At 45.4% G+C, this 23,370-nt stretch overlaps 1 protein-coding gene across 1 annotated transcript in view; it reads right to left on the reverse strand.

The window, feature by feature from the left end:
* Positions 1 to 248: 248 nt before the first annotated feature.
* The window catches only part of LOC147006316 (SNF2 related chromatin remodeling annealing helicase 1-like), a 44,866-nt gene continuing 21,744 nt past the window's right edge, over positions 249 to 23,370 (reverse strand). Inside the window, exons 3-14 of the mRNA XM_085869064.1 lie at positions 21,230 to 21,280; positions 15,856 to 16,359; positions 15,642 to 15,692; positions 13,419 to 13,602; positions 12,950 to 13,100; positions 11,744 to 11,905; positions 11,526 to 11,591; positions 9,895 to 10,035; positions 9,550 to 9,741; positions 2,083 to 2,144; positions 1,350 to 1,431; positions 249 to 1,258 (exon numbers count right to left, since the gene is read on the reverse strand). Coding sequence (XP_085725190.1) covers positions 917 to 1,258; positions 1,350 to 1,431; positions 2,083 to 2,144; positions 9,550 to 9,741; positions 9,895 to 10,035; positions 11,526 to 11,591; positions 11,744 to 11,905; positions 12,950 to 13,100; positions 13,419 to 13,602; positions 15,642 to 15,692; positions 15,856 to 16,359; positions 21,230 to 21,280 — 1,988 coding nt within the window. The 3' untranslated portion in view covers positions 249 to 916. The remainder of the gene's footprint in view (positions 1,259 to 1,349; positions 1,432 to 2,082; positions 2,145 to 9,549; positions 9,742 to 9,894; positions 10,036 to 11,525; positions 11,592 to 11,743; positions 11,906 to 12,949; positions 13,101 to 13,418; positions 13,603 to 15,641; positions 15,693 to 15,855; positions 16,360 to 21,229; positions 21,281 to 23,370) is intronic.

Below are 23,370 nucleotides of genomic sequence, written 5' to 3' on the forward strand. Positions count from 1 at the left end.
AGAAGAAGATTACTTGTTTTGTTTTTGCCATCTTCAAATGAGATGTGCACTCAACATCCAAGGCGTTCGTTCTGTCCGGAGGTCATGATCGGCTGGAGTGTCCACTTGTGCTCTCAGTCTGATTTCCACTCGACATCCATTTGTCACAATTTGGCAGAAAATACAACACGGGTGAATTTGAGTGGAGGCAGTCACGTGTTGCCTTTGTGACTCTGTGATTGGCTGTGGAAGGTCACACGCTCACAAAACTGCACAAAACCCCCAAACAAACGCTTTATTAATCAGGTTACACAAAGAACTCCACAATAAGTGTGATTTCTTTATTAAATTTCAAAGCAAAACTTCCAACAAATGAATGGATGGTTGGTCCTGCAGAATTTTAAAATACATGAAAACAAACACGACAGAATAAAATAATAATAATAATGATAATAACAATGATAATAACACCGAAGCTTTTCGTGCTGTACTTCTCAAGGTGATTCACAGCAAAGAAACCAGAAACAATGATCACACGTGCTTTCATAAGCAAGTCCAAGTAAACGCGACACCGATTGGTTCTGCGTCCGGGACGTCGATCAGATTGCGAACTCCCATTGGTCGATTCCGTCACCGCTATCTTGGCTCCGATTGGCTGCAGCAGAGTTGTCCGACATCACCCACCATTGGAGTCATGACCTCCAACCCTTGTGGGAGAAATCCCTGTAATCTTTGTGTGTTGAAATAGATTAAGAGAATGTACAAATTCCTTTTGTCCACACAATGCCGGGTCCATGGAATGGACGAAGGTTGCTTCCAACATACATAAGTGTTATAAGTGTTACTAACAGCTTCGGTGTTATTATTATTATTTATTATGTCCTGTTTGTTTTGATATATTTTAAAACTTCCAACAAACTAAACTTCCACTGTTCAGTCATTTCGTTACAGGCGTATCATCGATTTTTCGCTTTTTACTTCCACTGTGGGCAGAAAGAGCTTTGTTGCTCTTCGTTACGTTGCCAGTGAGCACTTTTCCATCATCACGTCCCTCATCCCAACTGTCATGATGGGAAAAAGCAGCTTCAGTGCTCGATGTTGAGACATTTGGAACATTTTCTGTGAGCACCTTGCGGCTATCACGTCCCTCATCCCAACTGTCATGATGGGAAAAAGCAGCTTCAAGGCTGCTCGATGCAGGGTTAACTGAGTTCTCATGCATATCATGCTCTGACGATGAGTGCTCAAGCAATTCCACCATGCTCTGTTCTTCCGGGTCCTTGGAGAATTAAAAAAAAAAAATGAACCACAACAGAGGTACAAGCCATGAAGTGACAGTAAGGAGGTGGTACCACTGAGTTTCCACTCACCGCACACTGGGAAGAAGTCAAAATGTCACGTCCAGTGAAGCCTGCTTCACCCAGAACACTTTGCTTCTCCTGCAGCATTGGCCTGTCAGTGATTGGGAGGATGATGAAGCAGAAAAAAAAAATCATTATTTTTTTTGCTCCTTAAAGGCCTTTTTGAAGTGTGTGACAGGTGTACCTCTTTGCGATGGGAAGTCCTCACCTGGCCCCGCCCACAAAACAAGAAATGTTTATGCAAATGTTTTAACCCTGACTGTCCTGTTTATAAATTACATAACGCTGCCTGCTCAGTGTCACGTGTAGCAAAGTGACGAACTGTGACAGGTCCCTGTTTCATGGCAATCTCACCGAGTCGAAACACACGGACCACGTAACACTCACCACGTTCTGGCAATGGATCCCCACCTTCAACGCAACAATACGTACAACACAAAACCACACGAACACCGCATGAAACAAGTCCTCGTGAGGGTCTGCAATGTTGTGCATGCAATTTGCATAATTGTACAAAGTGTGAGTGTCATAATTACTTTTAAACAAACGGAGGTGTATTTTTTGTAACACCACCATTAAGGTGTCCAGTCTGGTTCACCCAACTGTCTTATTGGCCTTTGAAAATGGGATAAAATCGACCCCCGTTCGATAACACCAGTGAATTGATCCACTGTGACCGAACCTGCTGTTCGAAACAGAAATTATGTTAAAAATGAAGAAAACAGGCCCAGGCCTTGCTTACTTGACTGGAGACACATTGGCCTCGGCAGTTATGTTGAACAACACCAGCGATGATTCATTTCCCTGTGCATTGTGGGCAATAAGAAGATAATTTACAAAATGGAAAATATGGACAAACGGCAAACAACAAAACAATCAGAGATCTTTGAAACAATCGAACACAACTCTCGGGGATTGCTCTTCACGGAGCCTGTACTCCCCCCCCCCCCCGTCCCCACAAATGCAAGACAGGGCAGGGACCAAATCTTCCCCACTCTTCCCTGCTGCCCGGATTCGTCAGGGCAGCGCGGCCACAGTCAGAGCACAGATTTGTCCAGATGGACCGGCCCACTCCCTCTCATCTTTTACACGAACCCGTCACACACAAACACAAACAGTTTTTTCCTCTTTGGAGAGTGATCTCCCTCCAGCAGTCCTCCCTCTTCTCCTCCTAATCAGGGACAGAGAAACTAGCCCGCGGCCCAGCAGCGTACACATTTGTCCAACATGTAAAATTCACATCACTTGCTCCAGGGCCACAAAGGGGTTCCGTCTGATGCACGAGGTGTGGCGAGTGGTTCCATCTGGCTTGTACTACTCTCAGAAAACCGTGGAGTTGCTCTCTTCATCAAACACTCTATTCCTCACTTTCCATGCACCGCCCTCCCTCCCCCAGGAATACCTCTGGCTGCGGCTTCCCCTCCAGTTCCAACTCATGTTTATATGTGTACTGTACCGTCCACCAAACAGTGATGACTCCATTTACATCTCTCTCTCTGAAAACATGGACCAACTTCTGTCCTCTCATCCGAACTCTCTCTTCCTCAAATGTGGTGACTTCAATTGTCATCATGCCAGTTGGCAAGGTGTGGGTACCTCTCTCACCTGTCATGGCACTTCAGCAAGACTTCTGCAACTCAATGTGACTGACTCAATCAGTCAATTTCCCGACCCGGATCTCAACCAATGGTACTCCATCTCTTCTGGATTTGATTTTGTAAAATTTTCCTGAAAATATCTGCTTCTCTTTCTCCGCTCCAATCGGTTCTTCTGACCACATCCTTTTCAAAGTGGACATCTCTCTGGCTATTATCAGAGAACCACCTCACCGCTGTCGAGTCTGGCATTTCACTCAAGCCGACTGGCAGGGTCTCCAGGCAGCCATCAAACTTCGAGACTGGTCTCCAATCGTTACTTTTTCTGACATCAACTCATTCTGGGAATTCTTTCAATGAAACTTGCTCTCCCTCATGCCCATCTTGTCTTCAGTTGTTCTACCCTTCCTCCCGCCCAAGGTACATTGAAACTTGTGGCGAGGCTGTTGTCCTGAAACAACTTGCCTTCGCCTCATGAAAGGCTAATCCAACTGCAGGCAATCTCAGTTCCTTCCATAAAGCTCAGAATAAGTGTGTATCTACCCTCAGGAGAGCCAGAAAAAAACATCTTTCTCATCTCAAGTCTGAACTCTCAAACCTCTCTCCCTCCTCCAAATCCTGGTGGCGTCTAATCAAATCTGTTTCTGGTGTATGTTCCCCTCCATCCCCTCCCTTACCTCAAATGGCCGCACTGCTGATACCGAACGTGAAAAGGCTGAATGCCTAAACTCGGTGTTTGTATCTAAATCTTGTGTCCAAAACCCATCGATTTCTCTACCCACCTTACCCAGTCGCAACCACATGTCCCTGGACTCTGTGCCCTTTTCTCCTGACAAGGTTTTAAGCTTGCTGTCAAGGTATCAAACGTCCTTCTCACACCTTGACAAAGTTGATAGCGTCAAACACCATCACCTTTATCAAGGTGTCAAACACCATTTCAAGGCGTAAGAACTCGACTCAAATTCTGCAACCAGTCCAGATGGCATGAGCCCTCATGATCTAAAAACCTGCTCCTTGCTCTTGCTCACCCTCTCTCTGTTCCATTGACCCTCATTTGCTCAAGGTCATCTGTCATCTGCTTGGAAATCAGCAAACATTACTGCCCTGCATAAAAAGGTGCAAAAACAGATCCCTGCAACTACAGACCAATCAGCCTTCTCCCAATCATCAGCAAGGTTATGAAATCCATCATCGCTTCAGACATTAAATCCTTCCTCTTCTCCAACGACTTGATTTCCGACCATCAATTTGGTTTCAGACCAGGTCACTCTACCGTGGATATGTTGCTTCTGCTCTCCCAACAATGGATGGAGGTCCTCAATGCCAGACATGAAATCCAAGCCGTATCCCTGGACATATCACGGTCTTTTGACACGGTCTGGCACCCTGCCGTGCTTACCAAACTCTCTTCCTATGGTATAGTCAGGGGGACTATGTTGTGAGATAAAGACCGTGGGATTTAAATGATTAGAACATGCCACCTACCTCGGTAGACTATTTCGGTCCCAAGGAGTAAGAAAATCCATGTTGGCAAAATTGGAAGTGTTGCAGATGGCGGCCATCTTGGATTTCAATTTCTTTCTTTTTTACCTTAACGGAACTTTTGAACATCATACAAAGCTTACTTTGGTAGTTTCTATCCTGCTTTGATGCTTAATGTGTTGTAAAGAGGCGCACTTGGATTTGCCAGTGGAACATAAATGAATGGCAGTCATTTTGTTTTTCAAAATGGTTGCCAAATTTGATATTTTATTTAAAATATGAGCTTTAACTGTCTCAGGATTTTTTGGATGGAAAAATACGCAGTTCGGACCTAAGGTTATACAAGAGGAATAGAGTTTCATGTTAGACAACAATTCAAAATACACACACTTACTTATTGCAATTTGGTATGCCCCCTATTTAAAATAGCTGCCGTGATTGGCTTGCAATTTCACATATTGCGTAAAATCACTCATGGCTAATTGTATTTAGGGCATACGTTTCTAGGTTTTCAACAAAAACATAGGTCTGGACATTACTACCCGGGCTATATTTTTTCATAATGGACTTCCTTTTCCAAGTTCTGAAATGTGGCGCAACTGGGTATCTGTAAGTGAACACGTCTTGCAGAGGGCGACATTTAGGGTACAGGCTGCCTTTATCTGACAATCAACACATGTTATTGGACAGACGTTTACTGGCGTTTATTGTGATTTCAACAAGCCAACAAACATCTAACTTGATGGTAAGTTTACATGACTTCACTGTTTATGTTGAATATATAAATATAGAGAACATGTGTCGCACATAGATAATGTAAGTTAACACAATGATAAAAACCTAATTTCACAAAACAGATGCAATCTAAACTACAAATGCTCATGTTACTTAACCCATTGGGGACGGAAGGCGGCATCTGTCGCCCGCTTAATTTTGCACTCAGGGACGGTAGGCGGCATTTGTCGCCCAGCTACAAGGTGTTTAAAAATGCCGTATATTGCGATGAAAACTCAGACAAAAAGCGAAGACAAAATTGTGGAACTCCAGGAAGATCGGGCATGTTTGCCCGTTTACTCGTGGTATCCAAAGCAAGAGATATTGACCTTAAGCAAGCTGTCGGTACCTATGAATTTTCTGTAGTCCCGAGGTCGTTGTTTGCAGCTGATGGTTCGCTCCTTCACACCACATCGAAGAGTGACCTGATGTTGATACTAGAAAACCTGCCAAAGGTTGAAGCAGTGCCCCAGGAAAATAATAACCAAAGAGTTGATCAAGCTGGAGTCAACTATAAGTGTGTTGCTGTCATCGATGCAATGGCTGATTTACAAACATTGGACAAACCAGAATGCGTCAAAACCTGTCATGACCGAGCAAACCACTTTATTGGACGCCACTGGAAGAAGTATGGTGACTACGACGAGGTACATTTGGTGTTTGACCGTTATGACACTGGAGAATCTCTGAAAGCTTCAACCCGTGAGAGACGTTTGGGTGGAAACAGGGCAGTGGCGTATCATATCACTGATTCCACATCAATTGGCAAACTAAGCATGCAGCAGTTGCTTGCCCATGTGTCAACGAAAGATGCATTGACCGCCTATTTGGCTGAAAAGATACTGCAACATGATGTAACAATGGGCAAGTCCCTTGTGGTTGCCTGGCGGAATAAGGCAAGAGCTACACATAGAGCAGTAGTTGACCTCTCAAGTAGTCAAGAAGAAGCAGACACCAAACTCATTCTGCATTCCATTGATGCTTCTGTAAATGGTGTTACCTCTCTAGACATCCACTCACCAGACACCGATGTGCTTGTACTTGCCATCAGACGATACCCCAGTTTATGTCCAAACACTTCCTTTGTCACAGGGGCTGGTCAAAAACATAGGGCGATATCCCTTGAGTCCATTTACAGTGCCTTGGGTCCAAGGAAAGCTGCAGCTCTACCGGGATTTCATGCACTATCAGGAGCAGATGTCACAGGAAAATTTGCTGGAATAGGAAAGAATAAATTCTGGAAAGTACTAAAGGAACTTGATCCAACTGATGAGATAGTAAATGCCCTTGTACAGCTAGGAACAACAGATGAACTACCGAACACTTTGTTTGCTGCAATTGAATCATTTGTATGCAAGTTGTATCTCCCTAACACAGAGCTGTTGAATGTAGCTGATGTAAGGTGGTGGATATTCAAGAAGAAGCAAGCTCAATCAGAAGGTTTACCTCCAACCCAAGCTGCGCTGCGTAATGCCATCTTGAGAGCGCACTACCAGGTCATGATTTGGAATAATGACATCATTGCAAATCCAGACCTGCCAGAACCGCTGGAATGTGGTTGGAATTTGGTAGATGGCCGATATAAACCAGTCATGACAACCTTGCCGCCTGCTCCGCAAGCAGTAATTGATCTGGTGAAATGTTCCTGTGCAAAGACACGATGTTCAAGTAATCGCTGCAAATGCAGAAGGAATGGATTGAATTGCACAGATCTTTGTAGCTCCATTGAGGACTCAGAATCATGTGACAACTCAGAAGACACAGTTCTGTCAGATGATGAAGAGGAGGATAGTGATAGTGAAGATGAGTTATTGTAACTTCCACAAGGATTGGAGCAGGCAATAAACTCTGGCAACCAACCACACAACTAGCATGTCAGATGGACAATGTATCATTGACTCAAAAGGATGAAATATTGATGTCATATTGGTGGTCATTTTGAATTTTCATATATTCATTCCTTGACTTGATAAGTGTATGTTCAACTACTAAACTTAGCCTAACCTCATAGAACATTCATGGCCTTATAGCAACAATAGGCCTTAATACGTCCATTTTGAAATGAAAGATGGATGCCCTCTGCAACACGAAAACTGTAAATATGGCTTTTCATGTTCTTTGGAACCAATATAACATTCATATAGGGGTGATCTTATGAAGCATGTTAAACGCGTCACTGTCACTGAAATGATAATATATACATCTATTCAAGAATAAGCCATAAAGGTGGCCATTTTGAAACTGAATATGGCTGAAAATTTTAACGGAATTTCAGCTGTTCACAAGAAATGTGTATTTCACTAATTGTTTGTCTTGATAAATGTAGATTTTACAACAAAAAAACAGCTTTTTACGACATTCATATCCACATTCAGGGCAAATATAGACATAAAATGGCGGCCATTTTGAAATCCAAGATGGCTGCCCTCTGCAACACTTTCAAAATTGCCAACATGGTTTTTCATGTTCTTTGGTACCTATTTAACACATTCATATAGGTGGGATCTTCTAATCATCAAAATCCCACGGGATTGCATCGTCTCCCTGACTAGTATCCAAGGCCATCTCCTCTCATGGCTCGCAGACTTCCTCTCCAGTCACAGTCAACGTGTGGCCCTCAATGGAGTTCTCTCATCCCCTCTTCCTGTCCAGGCTGGAGTTCCTTAAGGTAGCGTTCTGGGCCTTGTTCTTTTTCTGGTTTTCATCAATGATCTCTCAGACTCTCTGGAAAATCCTCTTTATATCTTTGCTGATGACTCCACCCTCTGCGGTACCATCTGTCATCCCTCAGACCAGCAAGCAGCAGCTTCTTTGCTCTCTGCAGATCTGGATAAAATCACAAACTGGTCCAACACGTGGAACATGTCTTTCAATCCTGACAAATCTCACACTCTCACGATGTCTCTCCGAAAGGACCGTCTGGAACCCTCCCCCCTCCCAATCTACTTTCTCAACAATCCCCTTGAAGAAGTCCTTTCATTCAAGCTTTTGGGCCTCACGATCTGCCATGATATTTCCTGGGAAAGCCACAACTCCAAGCTGCCCTCCAACGCCAGTCGCCGACTGGGCATCCTACTTCGTGAAAAGTCCTTCCTCGGCTCACCTTAGCTCCTGACCACATATAAAGCTTTCTTCCGCAGCTTGATGGAGTACTGCTCTCCCCTCTGGGGATGGTGCAACTGCTCACACCTACCTCGACTTCACGCTGTGGAAACCAAGGCATTTAGGATCATTGGTATCTCCCGCCATGAGGCTGAGTCTTTGGGTCTATCTCTCTCACCGCAGGCAGGTCGGTGGTCTTTCTGTCTTATACCGTCTCCTCTCTGGGTTCGCCCTCTTCCGCTCCCACCCCCCTCCCGGCCGCCATATTTCTGCAGGGTGCTCAAGGTCCGCCAGCAACCCCCTTCTGTTAAAACTACCAAAATCACGAATCACTGTTCACCTTCACTCTTTCATTCCTCTTTTTTCCCGCCTTTGGAACAAACTTCCTCACTCTCTTCAATCCCACTCTTCCCTCCAGGTCTTCAAAACAGCTGTTCACCTCCACCTCTTATCATCCTCCATCCAAAACCTCGAGCTTTTCTACCCTCGCTAATCCACCCCAAACCTACCTCCCTCAAATTCCCTGCTTTCCTTCCTGAAAGTCCCTGTAGTGTCCATCTTGTTTACACTGTATCTCTGATCTCCAAATCTAATTCCACAAATCTCCTTATGTCTCTGTTCCCCCACTGTTTTGTGCTTCCATCCCGTCCCTCGTCTCCTGCGTTGTGTTCTGTTCTGTGTGTTCGCTCTTATATGAGCCTCGACATTGTGTACAAAAAAAACACCAAAAACAAACACACAGACAGGGGTGAAAACATAACCTCCTTCCACCTTCGGTGCCGGAAGACATAACCTGGGCCCAAGCAATATACTGGGCACTAAGCCCCCACCAATCGATGACCCAGAGAAATTACTCCCGTCTGATCGTGTTCACCTTTCACACTACCGCTGTGGACACCACTCACAGCTTTTATAGGACAAACATCGACTCGACGACACCACTGACGACACCTGCGACCTCTGCCAGGCTGACTCTGCACATAATAAAACCTATTATGGAAGACTGCTCGGTCCTGGTCACACAAAGGCAGGAGCACATCATCTTCGATGTGAGGGGTCTTTGGGTCGATCCAGGGAGATCGATCTGCTCTCTCTCTCTCTCTCTCTCTCTCTCTCTCTCTCTCTCTCTCTCTCTCTCTCTCTCTCTCTCTCTCTCTCTCTCTCTCTCTCTCTCTGTACCGTGGGGCCGATTCGACCAGAACTGACCGGGGATAATCAACGACACTCAAAGAGCACAAAAGAACGCCGAAACTCACCAAGTTGGCAGCAAAAGTTGAACATGTCTGTGCGTCCACCACGCAAGATTCGACAACAATCATCTTGCGTTGCTTGGCAGGCAGTTGCTCAAGGACTTCTGCCTTGAGACGTCGGAGTAACAATGTCTCCTCCAATAGAACGTGCAACTCGGTCGTGTGGGAAGAACCAGAGTAATCCCAGCCCAAAGACGTCTGAGAGACAGACAATGCATTAGTCATTGAACAAGACTCCATGATTACTAACACTTATAGTCCCACCTATCAAGCCAAAATATGACTCACAACACCAAACGCAGCACACAGCACAGCATACTGGGGAAAGTGTGAATAATAGGAGTCACACACCTGTCGTGCGGCACAGTACCGCAGGCCAAATTCATGGAAATTTGGGAAAAGTTGTGGTCGAAGAGCCATCAGCTGAGTGTACAGTTCCCTGGGCCGGGACATGGCAGGTGTGCTGGACAGCAACAGGAGGCGACGTGCTTTCTGCAAACAATGGTTGCACACACATGGAATGCATAAAATAACAGAAAACAGAGAGGAGTCACAAACAGGAGGGCAGGTACGAATTCAGGGCACGGGGTACGAAGAGCGTGGTGGGGGTGGGGGGGAGGTGGAGGTAGGTGCAATAAAACAGAGAAACAGGGACATATCAAACAAGCTGCTGCAAAACGTCCTCGGTTGAGTCACTTCTTGGAGTTGGTGTGCCATATGGTGTGCCAGAAGTGCCGTTTAGGAGATAGTGTGATGCACGGACGGATAGACACCGTTTAGGAGGAAACAGTGTGACGGACGGACAGACAGACACCGTTTAGGAGGAGACCAGACTGAAGTCCAATACCCCCCCCCCGTTTTTTTTTTTTCGAAAGGTGTGGGGATGAAGATTCCCAACAGTATCACAGAGAAGCAGTTCTTCTGGCAGAGTGCTCTTCCTTCACCATCTTCTTTCGAAATGGGTTGAGAGAACGGTCTGGCCTCTCGACTTCAATGCCAGCTGCAGAACAGCGACTGCCGGATGCACCGGGTGAGCGGTGTGTTGCCGCTTCCTGGGATGAATTTCCAAAGGTGAACTCTTTTACAAATTACCTGTGCGGTATCTTACCTGTGTGAAGCACATTGTCCTGCATACGCCGTTTACAGACACACCTTTGCAGCAGCATCGGAGAAGCACGGCTCTTCAGCTTGGCCCTCGGGAATATGCACCACAGGGACAACGTTCATGTTGATCACGTGTTCAACATCATCAACACTGATCACGTGTCACATCACGAAAGGCGAGATGGTCAGAAAGTATGAGCGAAGAATTTGTCAAAGAGTACCTTTGACTACCTGTACCTCTCAATGTCGGTTTGTGTACTTTAAACGGGATTCATCTTCATGTCTATCCTTCTCAGGATATTTTAATCACGTGTTCTGGATTTTCTCTCGTTTTCCTTGTTTTTTTTTATAACCAAGCGGTCGTGGAGATGTGGCAATTGCAAAGATCTCTTGGAAGAGGTGCACTTCCGTGGCTTTTTGCACCTGCAGCTCATGAAAATCATGGATCTGCCCCCCAATTATTACCAAAGGGGTCACAACAAACAGGTGAAACCTGGATGCGGAAAACTGGGAAAACAAACAAGATCCTTCCGAGAACAGAAGCCTTGAAGCAGGTGTGGAGATTCGGGGAAGTGAACAAAGGTAGAAAGGCCCACAGGTAGGAAGGAGGGAACGATAAGAGTTCCCATTTGAGCAGACAGCTCATCATGTCGGGATCCAATGTTCAAATCCCACACACCTGTGTTGACTTGTCCATTGTCTTGTCGAGTCCACTTGTCCGGTAGATGGATGAAGGTATTTAAATGATGACCGGGTGAGCAAACTTGAGTTGAGATTTTTTTTTCACGGGAAGCGAGGGTATCAATCACAAGTGTAACGGATCGAAAGATGAAACATCCGCGTGTGCGTGTTTGTACGTCTCATACGGGCAATCTTACGTTCATGAGTGGCAATGCAGCCTTGCAGCGCAACGTCTCCATGTTCTTGAGGAAGTGAGATTCATCCTGCAAGCAAAACGAGGTGAAAATGTCCAAGAGACAGATCTAACGAAGGCTATTCTCTGGTCCGAAAACCAACAAAGTGAACAAACGGCAAACATTTCATGATGGCGACGTTCAGACAAGATGAAATATAAACAACGGATGACGTGACCAACCATGATGATGAAGGTGAAGGCCAGCTCTTCCAGGTGAGTGTGCATGAGGCTCAGCATGTCATAGCTGATGACTGTGATCACTGCAGCCCCAGGTTTGTCCTGACACTTCATCACCACCTGCACCTCCTGAGGACCCAGCGCCGGGAACCAGCGGCGAAAAGCCTGAATGTGAAGACATTTCAAAAGGATTTCTCAATTTCCTGAAGAAAACGAAGAGGATGTGAGAGTGGGAGGGAAAACAAAGAGGATGTGAGAGTGGGAGGGCAAACAAAGAGGATGTGAGAGTGGGAGGGAAAACGAAGAGGACGTGAGAGTGAGAGGGAAAAATGAAGAGGATGTGAGAGTGGGAGGGAAAAGAATAGCATGGTGTGGGAGGAGAATAAGAACAATATGATGGAGTGGGAGTGGAATAAGAACAACTGGGTAGTGTGGGAGGGGAATAAGAACAATTGGGTCGTGTGGGAGGGGAATAAGAACAGGATAGTGTGGGAGTGGAATAAGAACAATAGGGTAGTGTGGGAGGGGAATAAGAACAATTGGGTAGTGTGGGAGGGGAATAAGAACAATAGGGTAGTCTGGGAGGAGAATAAGAACAATAGGGTAGTGTGGGAGGAGAATAAAAACAATAGGGTGGTGTGGGAGTGGAATAAGAACAATAGGGTAGTGTCGGAGCAGAATAAGAACAATATGATAGAGTGGGCGTGGAATAAGAACAATTGGGTAGTGTGGGGGGGAGAAGAACAAGAGGATAGTGTGGGAGTGGAATAAGAACAATAGGGGAGTGTGGGAGGTGAAGCAAATGCATATGATGTATCTGGTGGAGGAATGTTTAACTGGGATTCAACAATGGATTTGATCTGCTGGTAACGTTATTACTAAGGTGAGGGAGGATGTGCAGTGCACCTGAATGCTCAGGTATGAATTTAGAATTTGGCCATGGCACCTGCACACAAAGGCATATTGCTTTTGAAAGGCACTGAGGGATCTTTAACAAGCACCAATCAATGTGAACAAAAATGACAGTCAGCTTAACACCCCCTCAAAGGATGGGAAACTCAATGATGTGGCGCCCTGGCTGTGAATCACCAGGAGAATGTGCTCACAACTCGAAACTACATTGTCGTGAGAAAGGGGTGGTGGACGACAACAACAACAAAATCCCATGACATGAAACACAGCGAAAGCTGAACTGTAGAATCACTCTACCTGTGCCCAGGTGAGCTGAACTGATGAGGGTGCCACCACGAGAAGTGGCCAGTCCTGCCGATAATAAGCTGCCACGCAGATCGCCTGGAGCATTTTGCCCAAGCCCATGTCATCTGCAATGAGCAACCTCCCTTCCCGTGCCACTGCAAAGCTAAGAACAGCAAAAGGATCGGTACACTCACATACGTTCGAATGGATGAAATATCCCGTACAGGTTAAAAGGAATGGACATCACGGGAAGATCTTTAATCATTCAAGTACAAGTGAATCTGAATCCTTTATCCCTCATGGACCTCCTTCTACATACAGGACAAGAGAAGTTGAATCCTTCATCCCTCACGGACCCCGTTCTACATACAGTACAAGTGAAGTTGAATCCTTCATCCCTCACGGAACCCCTTCTACAGTACAAGTGAAGTTGAATGCATTGTTATCCATCGACGAGCATGTTTGTGGGTGCGTTACAAACTTCACTCCCTGTCGCTGGAAGGGCAACAAGCTCCTTGTCAGTTGTTGATCCACGGACGAGAGGTCCGCATCAGGGATGGGTTCACGGTGTATCTCAGATTTCTGAAACTGAGGCAGGAATGCCTGGACCACAGCTTGGGGAAGAGGTTCGATTTCAAACGCGTGACTTTGGCAGGCTTGCTTCACTGGGGAAGCCAGAGGAGCGGGTGGTGAAGGGATGGAGGGAAAAGAAAGTCAGACATTGTTAAAAACTGTTCATTACATTTTAAACTTTCTTCCGTAAGCATTTTTTGGTGGTGGTTTACATGTTCCCTTGAGCGAGTGTATTAAGAAGGGACACTCGTCCATCAATATCCCTCTGGCCCTGTAATCACTCTGATGCAATGCCATGGTCGCCGTCCATCAGGAAAATATTCCAATTTCCATCCACATCCCAGAGGAGCTTGGCGTTGGAGTGCGTCAAGCTTGGTTGGATTGTCCTCACTGGTGTAGGTTCGATTCCTGTGACTGTTCAGTGGGAAATTCATCATTCTGGCACTAAGTGGTGACCTGTTGAAGGATTAATTCGAGCCACTGAAGCGTTCACAACTGGTCACAAGTAAAAATGAATGAATGAATGAATGAATTATATATCAGCCAAGAAATTCACCATTTCGTGGAAGTCTGTTTCTTCCGCCACCACTGAAGGTGGAAGTTATCATTGGCATCTCCCGCAATGAAGCTGAGTCTTGGGGCCTCTCACTCAATCACCGAAGGTTGGTCGGTGGTCTTTCTTTCTTCTACCATCTCCTCTCCAGCCTCGCCCCCCCTGCTCTCTCTGCGATTTGTCCCCACCACATTTCTGCAGGGCGCTCAAGGTCCGCCAACAACCCCCTTCTGGTAAAAGTACCAAAATCACGAATCACTGCTCACCTTCACTCTTTCATTCCTCTTTTTTCCCGCCTTTGGAATAAACTCCCTCACTCTATTCATTCCCATTCTTCCCTCCAGGCCTTCAAAACAGCTGTTCACCACCACCTCTTATCATCCCCCATCCAAATCCTCGATCTTTTCTACCCCCAATAATCCACCCAATCCCACCTCCTTCAAATTCCCTGCTTTCCTTCCTGAAAGTCCCTGTAATGTCCATCTTCCATTCCCGAAGTTCCCCGTCCCCTCACTCTCCCTTCCACAATCTCCAAATGTCTCTGTTCCCCACTGTTTTGTCCTTCCCACTCCCTCCCCTCCTGTCTCATGCCCCCCTTGGTGTGCGTTGTGTGTTCGCTCTCATACGAACCTCGACAAGGTATACAAAAAAAAAGAAAAAAGTCTGTTTCTTCCACCACCACCGAAGGTGGAAGTCTGTTTCTTCCGCCACCACCGAAGGTGGAAGTCTGTTTCTTCCGCCACCACCGAAGGTGGAAGTCTGTTTCTTCCGCCACCACCGAAGGTGGAAGACTGTTTCTTCCGCCACCACCGAAGGTGGACCAAGGTCATGTTTTCACCCCAGTCTGTGAGAAGGATATCTAAAAAACAAGTTGTGGACGGATTCGGTCGAAACTTGGTGGACAGGTTGGTTGTCTGACAAGGACGAATTGATTCGATTTTGATGAAGATCCGGATCCGGGCACGAGACATTATTTAATTTTTTAACGTGATTCTTCAACATTGAGAGATGCGGCCAAAAAACAACGTGTACCACGTGTCGTTTCAAAAAGTTATGGAAGAGTTTTCACAAAACTTAGTGGACGAGTTGGTTTGTTGACGACGACAAGCCGATTCTTCGATTTCAATACCGTGTTTCGAAGCATTGTGGTTATTGAAAGGGTACACGGTACACCCAAAGGGCAACAGGCAGCCACGGCTGGTGGCGGTCGAGTGTGTGTCCGGTGACTTGTCTACGGTTGGCATCCGAAGCCGAGGTTCCGATGAAAGCAGATTTCATGGACGACATCCATCCCAGCAGTATCTACCTCATCCACCGCACTAAAGAGGTGGTGAGTGTGACTCGTTAACCAGTCTTCTTCATCTGGAGAACTAATTAACATTTAGTAACAATAACTCTTTAAAAAGGATGATTTTTCCCCCCAAATTTTTTTTCCCCGTCTCATTGATGAACGTTAAGGAAGAATGAAGAATAATCATTAAATCTTTTGCACTGATTCTGTCCGCGCATCGACGATGTGGCCAAACGAAGAGGGATTCATGGAATCGTCGAATGGAAATTCCAATTTTGAAAACTTACTCAAACTCATGTAGTCTTCCAGCAAGAAGTTCCACTGCTTCGTCGTCACATCTACAAAGGTAAATCCACGTGACAAAAAAAACAAAAAAAAACAAAACACAAGATGAAAATTAATTAATGAATCTGATGTGACCGAACAACTTCAATGTCATTTGTACGTCCCACCGCTCGACCGGCACCGTGACCGTTTAAAGGCGTCGGCGTTTTTTCTCACCATATCTACGAGACCTCACTGTCTTGCAGAGAGCCACGACGTCGGGGTGGTATGGCAGCTCCAGGGTGAACCGCGAGCGTGACGTCAGCACGCACTGTCCACGGACGTCAGCACGTGGCTTGCGCCAGCCGTGGCATGCGAGGGTCACCGCTGCGACCGAGACAGTCCCGCCGGAGGGTGTTGAGGTCGAGGTGAGGGCACGTGTTGAGACAGTCCTGCCGGAGGGTGTTGAGGTCGAGGTGAGGGCACGTGTTGAGACAGTCTCGCCGGAGGGTGTTGAGGTCGAGGTGAGGGCACGTGTTGAGACGGTCCCGCCGGAGGGTGTTGAGGTCGAGGTGAGGGCACGTGTTGAGACAGTCCTGCCGGAGGGTGTTGAGGTCGAGGTGAGGGCACGTGTTGAGACAGTCTCGCCGGAGGGTGTTGAGGTCGAGGTGAGGGTACGTGGAGCGGTCCTGCCTCGCAAGGGTTCAATCCTCACTCCTGGGATCTGATGTAGGTCGGACACTGGGAGAAGGAGAGCAAACTGAGACACGAACATCAGTTTTTTTAAATGTTTATCAAACCAGGTTAGGATGGGTATGGAGGTCATCCCCTATCGTGACCCATTATCTTTAAAACCCCCATTAACCCTCTCAAACACAACCATAATATTGTCTTTCCTTTTCCGTTGCTCTTCATTATCCTGTTGCTAGTTGTGCCCGATTGTTGCCCCACTACCCCCACATTGTCAATTTAACCTTGCTTCTCCATGAGCCTCGCTCTTGCATCATGTTTTAAACGTCAGACATTATAAAGGCTGAAGTTTCTCAAAGTACACAAAACAAATCCGAACTCGCATGTTCTGCAAAAAAAGGTCGTGTATAGGGGCATCATCAGTTGTGTTACCCCTGACAAGTATTAAATTTATGCTCCGATGTAAGGAACATATTGTTACGGTTGTGGAAATTCACAGAACGCCATTCAGGTTCCCCGAAGATCAGTTATGTCGATAAGTGTGTGTCCAGATTAGATTTCCCCACCAATATCTAAAGGGCATTATTCGTGTGCTGGGCTGTGCATCTTCGAGTAAGCCATTATTCTTTTCTGTCTTTAATTTCAAACAAACACACCACTCCTCAACAACATCTCTACAACGAAGCCACCTCCACCACCACAACGACATCTCAACAACCACGCCATCCCCACTACAGCGCCAACCACACTGCAACCACGACATCTCAACAACCTCGTCAATCTCCACAACACAGCGACCCTCCTCTACAACCAAAAACACCCGAGAACTAGAGGGGGAGCACTCGGTGGAGTGCAAAACCTCCGCCGCCAATACTGCTCGGTCACTCAAGTGAACCTGATATCCTATTCATTCAATTTGACGTCAACAGTGCTCACAGAGTTATAGTTTGCAACTTTCCCTTTTACTTTTAACTTTTACATACTCAATTCACTCGTCATAACTGGATTCCTTGAGACAGAAATCGATTTTACGTGGGTATATCCACCTGAAGTTCCAAAATCAGCCGCAATTATAATTTTGGCATGTTTCTTGTTGGAAATCACTTATAACATGTAGAAATGCAAAACAAATTCGAAATTTTGTTGAAAAAAAAGTTGCAAAATTTTTTTTTCTCTAGCAATTTTTTTTGGAGGGGGGGGTTGGAAATCACTTAAAACATGTAGAAATGCAAAAAAAAAAAATTCAAATATTTTTTCAAAATGGCCGCCATAGCGGCCATATTGGATTTTGGACCAAGTCCAAAATCTAATGGCATGATCCTTGGACCATACCTGATCCCTCCACCAAGTTTCGTCGAAATCCGTCGAGGAGTTTTTCCGTAATACTGTTCACAAACAAACAAACAAACAGAATGGGGTGAAAACAGTAACCTCCGATCTTCGATGGCGGAGGTTAACAAAAGCAACGGTTAAAAAACAAGATGCTCAGAAGAGAGACATCCCGATCACGCCTGGGATTCCCCCCCCCCCCGCGCCGGGAAGGAGGAGGGGCGGATCCAGCCTGGGTAAAGGTTCAAAGGTGAACGAGGGGAGGGCGCTGATTTGGGGTGAAAGCGCCCACGGCAGCCCCATTTTCGTGCAGGCTCCGTTGAGATGTAAATCCCCGGCATTTCTGTCTGCGCGAATAATTAGGTGCATCGACAATTCGGCGATCAACCCTGTCGCGCGTAGACAGAAGAGTTGGCTGATTTATGGTGTGGTTAACAACACCCGTAGCTGGGTTTTGGCGTTGATCCGAAAAGCTGCGACTGGATTCCCACGTTCGGTGGGCGCGTGCGGCCGCAAATTAGCTAAAGGCAGTCGCCCGCACGCCGGAGTGGCGGGATCCACAACAATATGTATATGTATGGAATGTATGTAGACACCCAAACACCTGTACTATTATAGAGACCCACACACCTGTACTATTATAGACACCCATACACCTGTACTATTATAGAGACCTACACACCTGTACTATTATAGAGACCCACACACCTGTACTATTATAGAGATCCACACACCTGTACTATTATGGAGACCCACACACCTGTACTATTATAGACACCATACACCTGTACTATTATAGAGACCTACACACCTGTACTATTATAGAGACCCACACACCTGTACTATTATAGAGATCCACACACCTGTACTATTATGGAGACCCACACACCTGTGCTATTATAGAGACCCACACACCTGTACTATTATAGACCCACACACCTGAACTATTATAGAGACCCACACACCTGTACTATTACAGAGACCCACACACCTGTACTATTATAGAGACCCACACACCTGTACTATTTTAGAGACCCACACACCTGTACTATTATAGAAACCCATACACCTGCACTATTATAGAGACCCACACACCTGTACTATTATAGAGACCCACACACCTGTACTATTATAGTGACCCACACACCTGTACTATTATAGAGACGCACACACCTGTACTATTATAGACACCCATACACCTGTACTTATTGTTCCCCGCCCCTCCGACAAGGTCGGAAACGAGGGACATTAAAATGAGCTCCATCTAACCGAGCGACCGACCCATCATCCGTCCATGTCACATCATCCGTCCATGTCCCATTATCCATCCATGTCCCATCATCCGTCCATGTCACATCATCCATCCATGTCCCATCATCCATCCATGCCCATCATCCCTCCATGTCCCATCATCCCTCCATGCCCCATCATCCGTCCATGTCCCATCATCCCTCCATGTCCCATCATCCCTCCATGTCCCATCATCCATCCATGCCCATCATCCCTCCATGCCCCATCATCCGTCCATGTTCGTTTGTGTCCGCGATATTTCAAAAACTGTCGAACATTTCTCATTCATTTTACAGATATATATTCCTCATGACGTGATCTCAACCTAATTAAATCACGGCTGTGATTGGATGAATTATGTTGCCATGGCAACCATCTCGGTAACTTGGCTTGCGCACGTGATATTTGAAAAACCGTTCAACTTTCCGCTTTCACATGACACAGGCACGCTCCTCGTGGAACCCAATAGGCCGCGGATCGAGCGGATCAGCTCCTTGTTAATGTTCCATCACATTTACATTCACATCGTGGAATTCTCAGTGCCAAGAACATGGGAGTGCCCACCATCAGTACCACAGCACAGGTTAACGCGTCTTCACGTTCTCTCTGATCTTGAATGACTTATGACTCACTCTGTACACGACGACGACTCTGGTAGACACTATCGCGTCAGACACCCGGCCACCGCAGGCGCTCTCGGAGAGTAGGGCAAGTACAAAGAGTATGACACATACAAAGAGTATGACACGTACAAAGAGTATGGCACGTACAAAGAGTATGGAACGTACAAAGAGTATGGCACTTACAAAGAGTATGGCACGTACAAAGAGTATGGCACGTACAAAGAGTATGGCACGTACAAAGAGTATGGCACGTACAAAGAGTATGGCACGTACAAAGAGTATGGCACGTACAAAGAGTATGGCACGTACAAAGAGTATGGCACGTACAAAGAGTATGGCACGTACAAAGAGTATGGCACATACAAAGAGTATGGCACGTACAAAGAGTATGGCACATACAAAGAGTATGGCACGTACAAAGAGTTCCGCGAATCACCGTAACGATGTTTTACCGAAATCACACTGCGTTCTTTTAATTACCCACGATCCCCAGGAATCGCCCAAAGTGAAGCCCAAACCGGCGGTCCTTCGCGCGGGAAAACAAATGGCAGAGAGACGCTTCTTATCAAATCAGTGGTTTATTATAAAATGATACCGCCACTGGGATGGACGAAACAACAACACCGTGGTGGCTCTGGTACACAAAGACAGACAAATGGAGAAGCAAAGACGCAAAGTTATTGTGAATTAATAATCATGAAACACATGACGACCGAAAGCGCCAAAACAAATCGCGACCCGACACAACCGAACAAAGGGAAAACACAGGCGAGGACTTCAGGGAGACACGAGCTGATGTTGCTGTAGGTGGTGTGGTCATGTGGGTTTGTGTGACACAGGGCGACGTGCGGCTCGGGGAGGGAGAGAATGGTGACGAGGAGCGATAGCGAGCCGTCCGATTTTCATAAAAGATCCACCTCCTGGAGCGATGAGGTAGGAGAGAGAGAGAGAGAGAGAGAGAGAGAGAGAGAGAGAGAGAGAGAGAGAGAGAGAGAGAGAGAGAGAGAGAGAGAGAGAGAGAGAGAGAGAGAGAGAGAGAGAGAGAGAGAGAGAGAGAGAGAGAGAGAGAGAGAGAGAGAGAGAGAGAGAGAGAGAGAGAGAGAGAGAGAGAGAGAGAGAGAGAGAGAGAAAGAGAAAGAGAAAAAGAGAGAGAGAGAGAGAGAGAGAGAGAGAGAGAGAGAGAGATGTCGTTCTCACAAAGATCCAAGTCCAACTGCCATGCGCATACACGGACACAACCTTTATCATCTTTGGGACCGTCTTCATGGGCAGCGGGTCCTCGCAGGAGCTGTCCGTTGTCTGTGGCGGCGCCATCTTTCACAAAATTGTTCCGCCCCTCTCCAGGGATCCACGGCTCACTACGCCATCCTGGCCCCCCGTCTTTAGGCCAAACGGCCCTGTTCATGTCAATTTATAAACTCTTTCCGTGTACTTTGGTGCTAAATATCACAAGTACCCCACCTGACCTCACCTGTGCAGGAGGGAGATTTCATACGACACAATTGCACCCTATTCTGCTCTCTTGTTTACAATCACCGACCCCTCAGTGCACATATTACATACGACTTGCCGCTGACAGATCCTGACTTCAAGAATAAATATAAACTACTCGAGCACACAGTCCATACTAGTCTACAGGATCCCCCCCCCCAACCCTCTTTCCACGTAACAATACTTACAAAGGCTGTCATGATCTTCTGTGGCAAAGCTCCACATTTTACTCGCACCTTCTGCAACGGCATGTGCATGGTATTGATTCTGGTGTTTGTACAAGTTTGGACAAAACCACTAAATAACAGCACAGAGGGAAAACTAATAAAAACAACAACAATAATAACAAACCTGGAAACAGTTTACCTTGTTTTCAAAGCAACCACTACTGTTGCATCAACGACCCAGAAAAACAACCACTTGCCCACTTTCTTGTTCAAGTGCTCATCAACAACCAGGTTTGTATATCTTATACTATTTATTTCACAGTTTTATTGGAATATGTCCATTGTTTAAAGGTTTATGTCCATTGTTTAAAGGTATATGTCCATTGTTTAAAGGTATATGTCCATTGTTTAAAGATGTATGTCCATTATCTAAAGGTATATGTCCATTGTCTAAAGGTATATGTCCATTGTTTATAGATATATGTCGATTGTTTATAGGTATATGTTGATTGTTTAAAGTTTATACGTATTCTATGTTGTTTATTGGTATATGTCCATTGTTTATAGGTATATGTCGATTGTTTATAGGTATATGTTGATTGTTTATAGGTATATGTTAATTGTTTAAAGTCTATAGGTATTCTATGTTGTTTATAGGTATATGTTGATTGTTTAAAGTTTATCGGTATTCTATGCTGTTTATAGGGTTTATGTCCTTGTTTATAGGTTTATGTCCATTTATCGGTATATGTCGATTGTTTATAGGTATATGTTGATTGTTTATAGCTATATGTCCATTGTTTAAAGTTTATATGTATTCTATGTTTTTTTGGTATATGTCCATTGTTTAAAGGTATTTGTCTATTGTTTATAGGTATATGTCGATTGTTTATAGGTATATGTTGATTGTTTATAGGTATATGTTGATTGTTTAAAGTTTATAGGTATTCTATGTTGTTTATAGGTATCTGTCGATTGTTTCTAGGTATATGTTGATTGTTTAAAGTTTATAGGTATTCTCTGTTGTTTATAGGTATATGTTGATTGTTTAAAGTTTATAGGTATTCTATGCTGTTTATAGGTTTATGTCCATTGTTTATCGGTATATGTCGATTGTTTATAGGTATATGTTGATTGTTTATAGGTATATGTCCATTGTTTAAAGTTTATAGGTATTCTATGTTTTTTTGGTATATGTCCATTGTTTAAAGGTATATGTCTATTGTTTATAGGTATATGTTGATTGTTTAAAGTTGAGAGGTAGTCTATGTTGTTTATAGGTATCTGTCCATTGTTTAAAGGTATATGTGTAGCCAAAAGTGACATACAGCATGATATCTCAAAAAGTTATGGATGGATTATGACAAAACTTGGTGAATGAGTTGGTTAGGTGACATGAACAAACCGATTAAATTTTGGTTCAGGTCCGGATGCAGATCCATCCTATCTGTGAGATACATAATGTAAACTGTCTGTCTGTGGAATCCAAGGCCAACTCCACTCATGGGTAGCTGACTTCGTCCACCCTCGGAGTCAATGTGTGGCTCTCAACAGAACCCTTTCATCCGCTCTCCCTGTCAAGGTTGGAGTACACCAAAGCACTGTTCAAGGCCCCATATTATTCCTAATCTTCATCAATGATATCACTGACTCTCTGGAAAATCCCCTTCATCTCTTTGCTGATGACTACATTCTCTGCCGTGACGTCCCTTGTCATCTTGACAGACAGGTGGCAGCTTCTTCCCTCTCATCAGACCTTGACAATATCACAAACTGATCAAACACTTGGAATATGTCTTTCAATCCCAATAAATCCATTACACTCATTCTCTCTCTCCGAAAGGACCGCACTGCAAACCCTTCCATATCCCTTCTCAACAACCCTCTTGAAAAGGTCCAGTCACTCAGACTATTGTGTCTCACTCTCAGCCATGATCTCTCTTGAACAAGCCACATTTCAAAATTGGCCTCCAAAGCCAAACTCCGACTGGGGATCCTCCATCGTGCAAAGTCTTCCATGGCACACCTGAGCTCCTATCTTCCTACAAGGCCTTCATCTGCAGCTTCATGGAGTACGGCTCTCTCCTCTGGGCTGGCTCGCTTGCCTCATGTCTTGCTTTGCTTGACACCTTGGAAACAAAGGCCATCAATATCATTGGACT

Source organism: Eptatretus burgeri, unplaced genomic scaffold, assembly GCF_056783735.1.
Source record: "Eptatretus burgeri isolate ZD-2024b unplaced genomic scaffold, Ebu_testis_v1 Ebu_testis_scaffold_3190, whole genome shotgun sequence".
NCBI classification, from domain to species: domain Eukaryota; kingdom Metazoa; phylum Chordata; class Myxini; order Myxiniformes; family Myxinidae; genus Eptatretus; species Eptatretus burgeri.